We start from the raw sequence: 15,754 nt of genomic DNA on the forward strand, positions 1-15,754 counted from the left end.
TGATGCAAAGATTTGGCCAAAGGATGCTTGTTTGAAATTTTAAAATATGGTATTTACTCTCTGGTAATCGATTACCAGAGGATGTAATCGAATATCAGTGGCCAAAACGCTTTCTGAAATGTTTTTAAATATTTTGGAAAGCATGTAATCGATTACACAATTCTTTTAATCAATTACCAGCAGTTGAAACTGTTTATAACAACTATTAAAAATTTGAATTCAAATTTTAAAGCCTGTAATCGATTACACAATGCTTGTAATCGATTACCAGGAGGAATTTTCGAAAATAACTCTCAAGAGTCACATTTGTTCAAGAGTTTTTTTAATAGCTTTCAAAGGCCTATAAATAGGTGACTTGGGACACGAATTTCCTTTGAGTTTTTCTACACAAAGAGTCTCATCCTCTCAAAAACAAAATTGTCTTATCCTCTAAAACATTTCTTGGCCAAAACACTTGCAAATTCAATAAGGAATCATTGAGTGATCTTCTTCTTCCTTTTCTTATTCACAAGAATTGATTAAGAGACCGAGGGTCTCTTGTTGTAAGGTTATCTGAACACAAAGCAAGAGTTGTCCTTGTGTGGTTCAGGCATTGTAAAAGGAATTTTACAAGATAGTTGAAATCTCAAGCGGGTTGCTTGGGGACTGGACGTTGACCCAAGGCGTGGCCGAATCAGTATAAACTAACTGAGTTTGCACTTTCTCTTCCCTTAAACTTCTTTTATTTATTGTTTTTTGTCTTTTGCATTAAAGAAGTTTATTTTAAATTGTCTTGTTAAGTAATTCATAATAAGGGTACATTGAGAATTTTAAAATGGAGAGTTAAAATTTTAATTAGGGAAATAGTTTTTGATATCTTAATTCAATCTCACTTCTTAAGATATCTTAAAATATTTTTTAATTAATATTTCAAAATTAGATTGTGTTTGTTTTCTATAAAGTTTAATATTAAAATTTCATCTATTTAAAATATAAAATTGAAATTTTACATATGGAGAAAATTAAATTGCGTTATCAAAACAAAGAATTTAAAATTGAAGAAGTATGAATTGATTTATATAAACAAAACATTTAAAAAATAAAAGAAATTAAAATCAAAACAAGTTAAATTCTAGACATTCCAAATTCCCTAGAATTTTAAAATTTTTAATCCAAAAAAAAAGGTAACTTCATACACTAGAAATAATTTTATAAATTGAAACTCAAAACAAATATTTTCACAAGTAAATTCAAACTATCTTCAAAATATTAAATTTCAGAAATAATTATTTTTTTTTGAAAGAAAATAACTATCTTTTTTTAAGCCTTAATTTATCCTTATATGACTGCAAATGTCTTTTTATAAAAAAAATAAAAAAAAAATCCTATATCTCATCTTATTGTTGCGTGCTTTACAAGCTAACAGAGAAACTATAAATAAGCACACAACAGTGGCAACATACACCAACGTTTGATTAAGAAAATAGAAGCCTTATTTTGTTCTCTGTTCTTTCTCTCAACAATCGTTCCAACAAATCAAGAGAGTTGAATTCTGAAGCTTTTGCTACGTTTCTACCACTCAGGTTTGTTTCTCCGAACGCGAAAATCTAATACTTCTTTTAGGGTTTGTGATGGATGATCTTCGAGAATCTATGTTCTATCCGACTTCATTTATCTCAGTGAAGTTTTCTGCGCTTCCACGATGCAAATATAGGGTTTCGCGTTTAGGGTTCCTTTCAATTTATTTATTATCGGGGTTTTCATAAGGATCGGCGATACCATAATTTGGGGTTTTGGGAGAGTCTCTATTGACGTTGCTGATCAGGGTTAAATTATTGGTCTTTGATCCAAGTCTTCAATGGGTTTTGATATTGATGTTGTTGATCTTCCTCGATCAACATAGTTTTGTTGCTGTTCATCACTTGCTTTACGATTGTTATTTTGGGAATGGAAAATTTGGGAGCCAAAAGGTTTTGGGTTTTGGATGAAGAATTAAGTCTATGGCTGGGATTTAATCATTGAGTTAATGACTGAAAGCATGAGCCATGGAGAATTTTATTGATAGGATACAGTACCTGATCTGGGATGTCATTACAATGCCATGTTTGTTTTTTAGAATATCATGGATACAAAGTTTGCACGAAGGACTGAGCGCATTGGTAGAACAACATGCTCTTATTGGAAAGCTGGAAAATGTAACAGAAATCCATGCAGATTTTTGCACATAGAGACACCATCTCCACCTGCTGCTTGTGGTTATGGCAATACTGCATATAGCTACGGAAAAAAGCCCCATTCCTCCTCTGAGAATACCCCGAAATATGGTTCAAAGAAAGCATTGCTTAGAGATAATGGAGATAGAGGAGATGCAACAAGGGTTGCTAAGGCTTTCAAGAAATCATCACCAAGGATATGTAAATACTGGATCAACAACAATTGTGTACATGGTGAACAATGCCTGTATCTGCATTCATGGTTTCGTGGTGATGGGTTTTCCACAGTAACGAAACTTCAAGAACATAAGAAGGTACTTGACTCTTGAACCTCCATTTAGTATTTAACACACCAAAATTATATTTAAAGTTCTTTCATAGTTCATTTTTAGCATAATGATTAAATCAAAATTGATATCTGACTTAATAATTGACTAATGGTTTAACAATTATTGATTACAGTCATAGAGTTTTATAATGTAACTATATGCTAGAATAACTGAATAAGTGCTTTTTGAAAAAGCATTCTCTTCCCTAGTTTCCTAGGAAATGCTAGAATTTGTGAGCCTCCGCATCATGTTAATATTTTTTGTAGTAGTTAAATTAAAGCTTTTGACAACAGGTTATCACTGGCATCGCACTTCCTGTTGGATCCGACAAACTTTATTCTGGCAGCACTGATGGGACAGTTAGGATATGGGACTGCCATACTGGTCAATGTGCTAAAGTCATCAATCTTGGTGCTGAGGTTACCTCTTTGATCAGTGAGGGGTCATGGATTTTTGTTGGTCTGCAAAATGCTGTCAAGGTAAGCTCTTATCTGTCATTGTTTTGTTTTGATGTATGATAATGTCTAATCATAGGAGTAGTACATGCAAACTGATTATGTGGCTGTGGTTGTTGTGAAGGCTTGGAATATCCAGACCATGTCAGAGTTTACTCTTGATGGACCCAAAGGCCGAGTCCGTGCCATGACTGTTGGCAACAATACACTCTTTGCTGGTGCAGAGGTAACTAACCATGTTATTAATATTGTCCAATGATATTCCCCTAACCGAATTCTTTTTTTCTGCGGTGAGTTAAAATTTGTTTTTTTTTAAATTTCAGGATGGTGTCATTTTTGCTTGGAGAGGAAGCTCTAAAGCCGATTCTCCTTTTGAACTGGTTGCGTCACTCACTGGCCACACTAAAGCAGTGGTTTGTCTGGCGGTTGGATGCAAGATGCTGTACTCCGGGTCCATGGACCAAAGCATAAAGGTATGTCTGCTGTTGAGGATTCTATTTTTCTTTATTAACATGAGAATTTTTTCTGAGAAAAGGATATGTAATTTTCTTTGAACTGTCCTATAATGACCGGATGTTGTTATTTTGTCTTCTTCAGGTCTGGGACATGGATACATTACAGTGTACAATGACACTAAATGATCATACTGACGCAGTCACATCCCTTATCTGTTGGGATCAATATCTGTTGTCAAGTTCATCTGACCGCACAATTAAAGTCTGGGCTTGCATTGAAGCAGGATCTTTGGAAGTGATATATACACACACCGAAGAAAATGTAAGCGTTGACTTAATGTTATGTGTTGAAATATCATTTGGTTTTATTTTCATGTGTAAGAAGTCAAGCTGATATTTCTTATAATGCTGACGAGTTGGTCAATCTGCTAAATTGATGATTTTTTTATATTACAGGGTGTTGTTTCACTTTTTGGGATGCCTGATGCAGAGGGAAAGCCAATATTATTTTCCTCGTGCAGAGACAATTCAGTTCACATGTATGAATTGCCATCGTAAGTAAATCTAAATTATTCACGTTTCTTTTTGTTACTGTACCTCCGTCATGGTAATATTTCTTATTTTTTTGTTGCATCCTCTGATGATGTTTTTTCAACAGATTTTCAGAAAGGGGACGTTTATTTGCCAAGAAAGATGTGGCATTGATTGAGTTAGGTCCTGGTGGCCTCTTCTTCACTGGAGATGAGAGTGGTTTGCTGATGGTGTGGAAATGGTTGGAGGTACCCAAGGTGGCATCCTCTTGACATGTGTTTCCTTTCAACATTGGAGTTGTATTATCCCATCTATTTCCTCTTGAAGCAGATGGTGATAAGGATGAATTTATTTGTCTGAGCAGTAAATTCACTGTAAAAACAATTGTATAGAAATTGACAATTTTATAGAAATACCAATTTCATTCTTTTATATTCTTCCCAGCAGATGTAATCTTCTCCTGCTTTGATAAATATATTACTATTGCAAGTATCATGGTTTGTAATGAAGTCTGTTTTCAAATTCTTTCCATCATTATCAAAGAATACATATTTGGAATCCAAATATAAGTTCGACCCAAAATATAGTTTTACTATACACTTTTGGAAGCTTCAAGTTCTCAATTTTGTTTGTTGGGTGATAGAAAGCTTTGGAAAGCTTGATTTTTCTTCTTATTATTCCGAGAATATGAAAGCAATGGAAGAAAGATATTGCATAGCTAAAAACGTATGTCGTCTATACACGTTGAAAGCTGCTGGTGCTTGAAGTTTTTGTAACGTACAAACTTTACACTGTCATATTCGAGTGAACTTCATTTTAGTTCTCATATATATTTTTATAGAAACATCATGCGTACGTGGTATTAATATTTTCTAATAGACGATTATCACATAATCCGTTAATAGTGACAAGGACCAGAATCCTAAAATAATTTTTCAAAATTAAAATTATAATGTATACTACATAAGTTAAATATGAACAAAATTATAATAACATTCTTAAGATTTGGTCAAATTATACAAATATTTTTGTTTTTTTTTGTAACTCTGGGACAAATCTCTTCTTATTGTTTGAAAAAATATTACACGGATTCTTCGTTCTACTTAACACACCCTCCTTTGAATCATGGCTAAAATGCATTTTTTGGTCATTCCATTTTATTAAATATGGGATTTTATTTCCCTTATTTAATTAGACATTTAAATATTTTAACCTTTTGTGATATTTTTCAGTGTACTTGGTGCACTATTCTAATCCCGTTTTAAATTTAGACTCCCCAAGCACTATAATTATAGAATTTAAGAAATAAATATATTAGAAATGAAATTATAAGCAACTTTCATGGAATAAAATAACATGAATTATAAATTCAGTAGTGTGTTTGGATGGAGCAATTCAACAGGAGAATTCATTTTTTCAAGGAATTTTAAAGGATTCATGATAAAATGTCTTGTTTGGATAGAATATTTGAAAGGAGATTTAATTTTTTGTATTTTTATGAATCAATTTGATTGACTAAAATAGTGAGATTTTAAATTTTCTAAAAAATTATAGAATTTGAAATTGTTTTTTCGGAGATGCTCACTCTAACTCACGACGTTCTTGCTCGCGACTGATTCTCGCTCAACACTCGCAACTACGGGTGACCAAATTTTTTATGGTCGACATCAACATAAGTTGTTTTTCACTGACGTTGGCCGAGGATTTTTCGGTCAGAATTTTTTGTATCATGTCAACCTAAGCTATTTTTTGCCGATATCGACTAAGATTTTTTTTAGATGATGTTGGTTAGGGTTATTTTCTCGCTGACGTCATTCATGAGAATTTTTTGCTGATGTCGGCCAAGGATTTTTTTGGCCGTTGTCATCCAGGTTTTTTCAGTTGATGTCGACAAATGGTGTCTTGCCCGATGTTGACTAGATTTTTTCTACTGACATCGGTCATGGCTAGCTTTTCAGCCAACGTCAACTAGATTTTCCAGCCAACATTAGCCAAAGCTATTTTTTAGCCAATATCGAGCAGGATTATTTTTCAGCCGATGTTAGCTAAGGTGTTGTCATACACTAATTTCGTCTGGGGACCATTGTTTGTCGGCATGCGACATCTGTTTGACCACTTCAAAATGTTTAATACCCATTGTCATGGGATCCGTAAAGTTTCAGGACTTTTCAGAAAGAAAACAGCCAAAAACACAAAAGTGGGAGTGAATTTATCAAACATGGGGGTGCACTCAGGAAACTTCATCCAGAACATTCTAGAAGGGGGGTGAACTTATACATTATGGGGTGCGTTCAGAAATCTTTCTCAAGAAGCCTTTGGGCGACAACCACCTCCATTTATTTAAACAATGGCGTCCGGGCATTTGGGGCTTCCGTAATGCTTCCGTAAAATTTCCGAAAATCTTGGGTTAGCATATTTCACTTAATATTTGTGAAAGGGAAGAGAAAAAAGAGGAAAATCAAGTCCAAAATGCTTTCGTAAGGCTTTCATAACTTTTTTGTAAAGTACGAAAAGGGGGGTGAACTTAGTAATTGAGTGCGCTCAGAAATCTTCCTCAAGAAGCTTCTGGGCGGCAAGCACCTCCCCATTTCTCCTATAAATAGGGGGAGGAGGCTGAGTTTCAAGGGTCCCTGACCCCTATGCTATGCATTTCAGCTGTTTTTGGTGAAAAAAAATGTGTTTCCATGAAGAAAATCCAAGCCGAGGTGCTTCCGTAACAGTTCCGAGACGTTATCGTGAACAAATCCGTGAAGATTTTCCATCGTTCTTCACCGTTCTTCGTTCGTTCTTCGGTCTTCAATCGGTAAGTGTTCGAATCTGAGACTTTCAATTCATTTCTTATTTTGTTTGCTTTCATCTTATCTCGTTCACTTTCGATTTTCTTTTCTTCCGTTTTTAACGAGTTTTAACCGATCGTTTAAGTCGATATCTCGCCAAATAAAATGAATTTCAACCGATCATTTGTGTTGTAATCTCCTTTAGTCACTGTTAAAATAAAATCCAACCGATCGTTCATGTTGTAACCTCGGTTAAATAAAAAAATGCAAAATAATAATATAATAATCAAAATATCTTGAAAAAAATAAAAATAAAATAATCAAAATATCTTGAAAAAAATAATAATAAAATAATCAAAATATCTTTGAATAAAGTAATCAAAAAAATCAATCGGACGCTTTTCTTTGAAAGTTTCCTTCAATGAATTGACTAATAACCAAAGTGAAACTAAGGCTAAAATCAACTCACAAATCAAGCTTTGTCCGCAAAAGTCACTTAAAACCGTTTTAAGGTCCAACGCCTTAAACGGTCCTCTTTGCTTTTATCGGTTAACACGGACCATTCAAAAGTATAAAATCAACCCATAACTTTACCGCTTTTGCAAGAACTACGTAGGTCTGAGTTCCTCATCGCAATTGAGGATACGTAGGAGCAAAAGCCCCGCTTTTGTCGACCACCCCAAGAGATTGTTCATGGTCGAACGCCTTAACGTTTCTCTCCTTTCAAAAAAACAAGAGATCGTTAATGTTGGATCGAGTGGCCTCAGAATAATTAAGAAGGGGGGGTTGAATTAATGATTAATGTGTCTTGACTAATTAAAATTTATCCTTCTTAATATTACTAGATTCAATTAGGCTTTACTACTAAGTTATGAGAAAGTAAAGAATAGAAACAATAACTTAGACAAAAGTAAAGCGGAAATAAAAAGTACACAGCGGAAATTAAAGAGTGTAGGGAAGAAGAAGACAAACACAAAATTTATACTGGTTCGGCAACAACCCGTGCCTACGCCCAGTCCCCAAGCAACCACCAGTTTTTGAGATTTCTAATAACCTTGTAAAATCCTTTACAAGCAAAGATCCACAAGGGATGTACCCTCCCTTGTTCTCTTTGAACAACCAAGTGGATGTACGCTCCACTTGAACTGATGCACAAGAGATGTACCCTCTCTTGTTCTCAGTATCACAACCCAAGTAAATGTACGCTCTACTTGTACCACAAAGGATGTACGCTCCAATGTGTTAAGACAAAGAATTCTTAGGCGGTTAGTCCCTTGAATCTTTGTAAGGGGAAACAAAAGATATCTCAGGCGGTTTGTCCTTTGAAATCTTTTGTTTAAAGGGAAATGGAAGAATCAAAAGAATTCTCAAGCGGTTAGTCTTTTGAATCTTTTGTCAAGAGGGAGAAGGGAGAATCAAAAGAATTCTCAAAAGAATCAAAAGAGGGATTGGTCAATGACCATCTTTATCCCATAGACCTCAGAAATCAAGGTACTTTCTTGAATTTCAAGGTTAGAATAAAAGGCTTTTACCAATTCAGAATACACAGTCAGTTTTAAAGACATAAAGGGAATGAGATTTGAGTTATGAAATGCTTGAATGCATTCGAAACTCTCATCAGAAAAGAAATCCATATCTATGAACTTAGGGTCAATGATAGAACGAGAGGAGAAGAGGTTAGTGTACCGTGTACGTTGTTCTTCCGATGAGAACAATGAGGAGGAGGAAATGGAGGAAGGAATTGGAGTATCCTGAGCCTTAGAGTGTTAATTCAGACTTGTGTGGATTATTCTCTGGATTGATTTAGTTTATGAATGACTTGTGCTTTGTTTAGATATTTACTTAGTTTTTTTCATTAACAATTTTTGGATTTTTGATGTTGCCAAAGGGGGAGAGAACAAGGGTAAGATTTATAAACTTAGGCATAAATTCCAAAAGTTAGGGGGAGTAAGGGTTGTGTGAACGCATTATCAATTGTATGTAGTTTATCTTGATTTCAGGATATTGTCATCATCAAAAAGGAGGAGATTGTATAAGCAAATATATCATGAAGTTTTGATGATGCCAAAGAAACGCGCTTCTTATGGTTGATCCAAGACAAGACTCCAAGAAATCCAATATAAATGTTGAAGTTAGTCCATAAGAGTCTTAGAAAGCTTTCACTAATTGATGATGCAAAGATTTGGCCAAAGGATGCTTGTTTGAAATTTTAAAATATGGTATTTACTCTCTGGTAATCGATTACCAGAGGATGTAATCGATTATCAGTGGCCAAAACGCTTTCTGAAATGTTTTTAAATATTTTGGAAAGCATGTAATCGATTACACAATTCTTTTAATCAATTACCAGCAGTTGAAACTGTTTATAACAGCTATTAAAAATTTGAATTCAAATTTTAAAGTCTGTAATCGATTACACAATGCTTGTAATCGATTACCAGGAGGAATTTTCGAAAATAACTCTCAAGAGTCACATCTGTTCAAGAGTTTTTTTAATAGCTTTCAAAGGCCTATAAATAGGTGACTTGGGACACGAATTTCCTTAGAGTTTTTCTACACAAAGAGTCTCATCCTCTCAAAAACAAAATTGTCTTATCCTCTAAAACATTCCTTGGCCAAAACACTTGCAAATTCAATAAGGAATCATTGAGTGATCTTCATTATATCATCTTTCTCTTAAAAGAGATAATTTTTCTTCTTCCTTTTCTTATTCAAGAGAATTGATTAAGAGACTGAGGGTCTCTTGTTGTAAGGTTATCTGAACACAAAGGAAGAGCTGTCCTTGTGTGGTTCTGACATTGTAAAAGGAATTTTACAAGATAGTTGAAATCTCAAGCGGGTTGCTTGGGGACTGGACGTTGACACAAGGCGTGGCCGAACCAGTATAAACTAATTGAGTTTGCACTTTCTCTTCCCTTAAACTTCTTTTATTTATTGTTTTTTTGTTTTTTGCATTAAAGAAGTTTATTTTAAATTGTCTTGTTAAGTAATTCATAATAAGGGTACATTGAGAATTTTAAAATGGAGAGTTAAAATTTTAAGTAGGAAAATAGTTTTTGATATCTTAATTCAACCCTGCTTCTTAAGATATCTGATGTCACTTGTCTAACAGACAAATATTTCCGGCTTACTTTAACAAAAAAAACTCCATTTGATATTAGTCAAAAAATAGTCTTGGTTGATGTCAATTTTAAAATATCACTAATTGTGATCTGGCAAAACAATCATACTTAAAATTATAAATATTTTGTATTTTTACATTATGAAAAATTGAAAAATATTTTTTAATTAATATTTCAAAATTAGATTGTGTTTGTTTTCTATAAATTTTAATATTAAAATTTCATCTATTTAAAATATAAAATTGAAAATTTTGCATATGAAGAAAATTGAATTGCCTTATCAAAACAAAGAATTTAAAATTGAAAAAATTTGAATTGATTTATCTAAACAAAAAATAAAAAAAATTAAAATCAAAACAAGTTAAATTCTAGACATTCCAAATTCCCTAGAATTTTAAATTTTTTAATCCAAACAAAAGGTAACTTCGCACACTAGAAATAATTTTATAAATTGAAACTCAAAACTAATATTTTCATAAGTAAATTCAAATTATTAAATTTCAGAAATAATTATTTTTTTTTGAAAGAAAATAACTCTTTTTTTAAGCCATAATTTATCCTTATATAACGGCAAATGTCTTTTTTTTAAAAAAAATCCTATATCTCATCTTATTGTTGCGTGCTTTACAAGCTAACAGAGAAACTATAAATAAGCACACAACATTGGCAACATACACCAACGTTTGATTAAGAAAATAGAAGCCTTATTTTGCTCTCTGTTCTTTCTCTCAACAATCCTTCCAACAAATCAAGAGAGTTGAATTCTGAAGCTTTTGCTAGTATCTACCACTCAGGTTTGTTTCTCCGAACGCGAAAATCTAATACTTCTTTTAGGGTTTGTGATGGATGATCTGCGAGAATCTATGTTCTATCCGGCTTCATTTATCTCAGTGAAGTTTTCTGCGCTTCCACGATGCAAATATAGGGTTTCGCGTTTAGGGCTCCTTTCAATTTATTTATTATCGGGGTTTTCATAAGGATCGGCAATACCCTAATTTGGGGTTTGGGGAGAGTCTCTATTGACGTTGCTGATCAGGGTTAAATTATTGGTCTTTGATCCAAGTCTTCAATGGGTTTTGATCTTGATGTTGTTGATCTTCCTCGATCAACATAGTTTTGTTGCCGTTCATCACTTGCTTTACGATTGTTATTTTGGGAATGGAAAATTTGGGAGCCAAAAGGTTTTGGGTTTTGGATGAAGAATTAAGTCTATGGCTGGGATTTAATCATTGAGTTAATGACTGAAAGCATGAGCCATGGAGAATTTTATTGATAGGATACAATACTTGATCTGGGATGTCATTACAATGCCATGTGTGGTTTTTAGAATATCATGGATACAAAGTTTGCACGAAGGACTGAGCGCATTGGTAGAACAACATGCTCTTATTGGAGAGCTGGAAAATGTAACAGAAATCCATGCAGATTTGTGCACATAGAGACACCATCTCCACCTGCTGCTTGTGGTTATGGCAATACTGCATATAGCTACGGAAAAATCCCCCATTCCTCCTCTGAGAATACCCCGAAATATGGTTCAAAGAAAGTATTGCTTAGAGATAATGGAGATAGAGGAGATGCAATAAGGGTTGCTAAGGCTTTCAAGAAATCATCACCAAGGATATGTAAATACTGGATCAACAACAATTGTGTACATGGTGAACAATGCATGTATCTGTATTCATGGTTTCGTGGTGATGGGTTTTCCACAGTAACGAAACTTCAAGAACATAAGAAGGTACTTGACTCTTGAACCTCCATTTAGTATTTAACACACCAAAATTATATTTAAAGTTCTTTCATAGTTCATTTTTAGCATAATGATTAAATCAAAATTGATATCTGACTTAATAATTGACTAATGTTTTAACAATTATTGATTACAGTCATAGAGTTTTATAATGTAACTATATGCTAGAATAACGGAATAAGTGTTTTTTGAAAAAGCATTCTCTTCCCTAGTTTCCTAGGAAATGCTAGAATTTGTGAGCCTCCGCATCATGTTAATATTTTTTGTAGTAGTTAAATTAAAGCTTTTGACAACAGGTTATCACTGGCATCGCACTTCCTGTTGGATCCGACAAACTTTATTCTGGCAGCACTGATGGGACAGTTAGGATATGGGACTGCCATACTGGTCAATGTGCTAAAGTCATCAATCTTGGTGCTGAGGTTGCCTCTTTGATCAGTGAGGGGTCATGGATTTTTGTTGGTCTGCAAAATGCTGTCAAGGTAAGCTCTTATCTGTCATTGTTTTGTTTTGCTGTATGATAATGTCTAATCATAGGAGTAGTACATGCAAACTGATTATGTGGCTGTGGTTGTTGTGAAGGCTTGGAATATCCAGACCATGTCAGAGTTTACTCTTGATGGACCCAAAGGCCGAGTCCGTGCCATGACTGTTGGCAACAATACACTCTTTGCTGGTGCAGAGGTAACTAACCATGTTATTAATATTGTCCAATGATATTCCCCTAACCGAATTCTTTTTTTCTGCGGTGAGTTAAAATTTGTTTTATTTAAAATTTCAGGATGGTGTCATTTTTGCTTGGAGAGGAAGCTCTAAAGCCGATTCTCCTTTTGAACTAGTTGCGTCACTCACTGGCCACACTAAAGCAGTGGTTTGTCTGGCGGTGTGATGCAAGATGCTGTACTCCGGGTCCATGGACCAAAGCATAAAGGTATGTCTGTTGTTGAGGATTCTATTTTTCTTTATTAACATGAGAATTTTTTCTGAGAAAAGGATATGTAATTTTCTTTGAACTGTCCTATAACGACCGGATGTTGTTATTTTGTCTTCTTCAGGTCTGGCACATGGATACATTACAGTGTACAATGACACTAAATGATCATACTGACGCAGTCACATCCCTTATCTGTTGGGATCAATATCTGTTGTCAAGTTCATCTGACCGCACAATTAAAGTCTGGGCTTGCATTGAAGCAGGATCTTTGGAAGTGATATATACACACACCGAAGAAAATGTAAGCGTTGACTTAATCTTATGTGTTGAAATATCATTTGGTTTTATTTTCATGTGTAAGAAGTCAAGCTGATATTTCTTATAATGCTGACGAGTTGGTCAATCTCCTAAGTTGATGATTTTTTTATATTACAGGGTGTTGTTTCACTCTTTGGGATGCCTGATGCAGAGGGAAAGCCAATATTATTTTCCTCGTGCCGAGACAATTCAGTTCACATGTATGAATTGCCTTCGTAAGTAAATCTAAATTATTCACGTTTCTTTTTGTTACTGTACCTCCGTCATGGTAATATTTCTTATTTTTTTGTTGCATCCTCTGATGATGTTTTTTCAACAGATTTTCAGAGAGGGGACGTTTATTTGCCAAGAAAGATGTGGCATTGATTGAGTTAGGTCCTGGTGGCCTCTTCTTCACTGGAGATGAGAGTGGTTTGCTGATGGTGTGGAAATGGTTGGAGGTACCCAAGGTGGCATCCTCTTGACATGTGTTTCCTTTCAACATTGGAGTTGTATTATCCCATCTATTTCCTCTTGAAGCAGATGGTGATAAGGATGAATTTATTTGTCTGAGAAGTAAATTCACTGTAAAAACAATTGTATAGAAATTGACAATTTTATAGAAATACCAACTTCATTCTTTTATATTCTTCCCAGCAGATGTAATCTTCTCCTGCTTTGATAAATATATTACAATTGTAAGTAACATGGTTTGTAATGAAGTCTGTTTTCAAATTCTTTCTATCATTATCAAAGAATACATATTTGGAATCCAAATATAAGTTCGACCCAAAATATAGTTTTTCTTGTTAAAAATCGTTATTGTAATTCAATTATTTTGGCATTACTGTTATTGTAATTCAATACATAGTCCTTGGAAGTCAGACTTTTGCTTTTTGCTTAATCTTCTTGAGAGATGTTCTCATCTCTCTCATAGTCCTTGGATAGAAGGTTGATCTTCTTCTCCGAACCATCGGATGAGTCATTGTCATCCCAAGCAATATACGCCTTCTTGGATCTTCTTTCTTCATGACTTTTCTTCTCTGGCCATGATTCATTTGTGGGGCAGTGTGCCTTTATGTGATCGGGTCGATTACACTTATAGCATTAAGTGTTGGGGAACCTTCTCGAGATCTCTTCCCATTGTCGAAGTTATGGCATCTCTCTATTCTTCTATGTTGGATCGAGTGGTCTCAAAATAATTAAGAAGGAAGGGTTGAATTAATTATTCCTAAAACTTTACTAATTAAAAAATTACTCTTCTAAGGCTTTTACTATGTTGTTAAGTGAATAAAGAGTAGAAGAGAAACTTAACCAAAAGTAAAAGCAGAAATTAAAATGCACAGCGGAAAGTAAAAGAGTAGGAAAGAAGGAGACAAACACACTAAAGTTTTTATACTGGTTCGGCAACAACCCGTGCCTACATTCAGTCCCCAAGCGACCTGCGGTCCTTGAGATTTCTTTCAACCTTGTAAAAATCCTTTTACAAGCAAAGATCCACAAGGGATGTACCCTCGCTTGTTCTCTTTGAACCTAGTGGATGTACCCTCCACTAGAACTAATCCACAAGAGATGTACCCTCTCTTGTTCTCAGTCAACAACCCAAGTAGATGTACCCTCTACTTGTACCACAAAGGATGTACCCTCCAAGGGAGAAGAGAGACACAAAAAGAATTCATAAGGTTAGTCCTTAGCGAATTCTTTTTGGCAAAGGGAGAAGAAATGAAAAGAATGAATAGCACAAGTTTTCAAGGTTTAGAAAACCAGAAAACTTTGGAAAGCTTTTGGCACAAAGAAGAAGAAGAAGTTAAAAGAGATTCAAGGCTTGTAAAGGATTGTAATGAATTGATTGGATTGATAGAAAGATTGATTGAAAATGAAAAACAAAGCCTTGCTTTTATAGACTCTTCATGTTTGGTCAAGAGAACCATTTAGAAGAGTTATGACTTTTAGAAAAACTTAAAACCAATTTGAAAAAGTCAAAATCCATTTGAAGAGTTACATCTTTTGATTTATTCAGAAACAATCACTGGTAATCGATTACCAAATCAGTGTAGTCGATTACACAAAGCTTTTATGTGAAAGGATGTGACTCTTCACATTTGAATTTGAATTTCAACGTTCAAAGCTTTTTCCAATAACCTTGTAAAATCCTTTACAAGCAAAGATCCATAAGGGATGTACCTTCCCTTGTTCTCTTTGAACAACCAAGTGGATGTACACTCCACTTGAACTGATCCACAAGAGATGTACCCTCTCTTGTTCTCAGTATTACAACCTAAGTAGATGTACGCTCTACTTGTACCACAAAGGATGTACCCTCCAATGTGTTAAGACAAAGAATTCTTAGGTGGTTAGTCCCTTTAATCTTTGTAAGGGGAAACAAAAGATATCTCAGGCAGTTAGTCCTTTGAAATCATTTGTTTAAAGGGAAGAAGAAGAATCCAAAGAATTCTCAGACGGTTAGTCCTTTGAATCTTTTGGCAAGAGGGAGAAGGAAAAAAAGATAGCACACTTTTGTTTTCGACAGAATTTCCACTAGTAGAAAAAACGAAGTTTAGAAAGTTTTTGGCAAAGAAAAAGCAATGGGCAATGGTTAGAGATAGATTGTGAAAAATAATTGTTTGGAAGAATATCTTACATATGTTAAATGTGTGCTAAAGTCATGGTTTTTTAGACTCTTCATGTTTGATCAAAGAAACCATTGGAAGAGTTGTGACTTTAGAGAAAACCATGTTAAGAGTTATAACTCTTAACTTTTTCTTCAAAACTATTCACTGGTAATCGATTACCACAAAGGTGTAATCGATTACACAATGTATTTTATGAAAAATTGTTCACTGTTCACTTGTAATCAATTACTAATATAGTGTAATTGATTACACTATTTGAAAATCATTTTGGAACGTTGC

General features: G+C 34.3%; 1 protein-coding gene and 1 pseudogene across 1 annotated transcript; both read left to right on the forward strand.

The window, feature by feature from the left end:
- Positions 1-1,469: 1,469 nt before the first annotated feature.
- Positions 1,470-4,399, forward strand: LOC114386833 (zinc finger CCCH domain-containing protein 48-like). Its single transcript, XM_028346889.1, has 7 exons — positions 1,470-2,506; positions 2,815-3,000; positions 3,101-3,202; positions 3,300-3,449; positions 3,574-3,753; positions 3,888-3,985; positions 4,090-4,399. Exons 1-7 carry the CDS (start codon positions 2,102-2,104, stop codon positions 4,232-4,234), a joined length of 1,266 nt encoding a protein of 421 aa, XP_028202690.1. The 5' UTR covers positions 1,470-2,101; the 3' UTR covers positions 4,235-4,399.
- A 6,772-nt stretch (positions 4,400-11,171) lies between these two features.
- On the forward strand, positions 11,172-13,564 carry LOC114386834 (annotated as a pseudogene).
- The last annotated feature ends 2,190 nt before the right edge of the window (positions 13,565-15,754 follow it).

This window comes from Glycine soja, chromosome 15 (assembly GCF_004193775.1).
Source record: "Glycine soja cultivar W05 chromosome 15, ASM419377v2, whole genome shotgun sequence".
NCBI classification, from domain to species: Eukaryota; Viridiplantae; Streptophyta; class Magnoliopsida; order Fabales; family Fabaceae; genus Glycine; species Glycine soja.

Excerpts from the sequence above, each read along its gene's own strand:
- LOC114386833 (XM_028346889.1), top strand. The coding sequence starts at position 2,102 with ATGGATACAAAGTTTGCACGAAGGACTGAGCGCATTGGTAGAACAACA. Across the intron at positions 3,754-3,887 it reads ATACACACACCGAAGAAAAT|GGTGTTGTTTCACTTTTTGG; the intron begins GTAAGCGTTGAC and ends TTTATATTACAG. Across the intron at positions 3,986-4,089 it reads CACATGTATGAATTGCCATC|ATTTTCAGAAAGGGGACGTT; the intron begins GTAAGTAAATCT and ends TTTTTTCAACAG.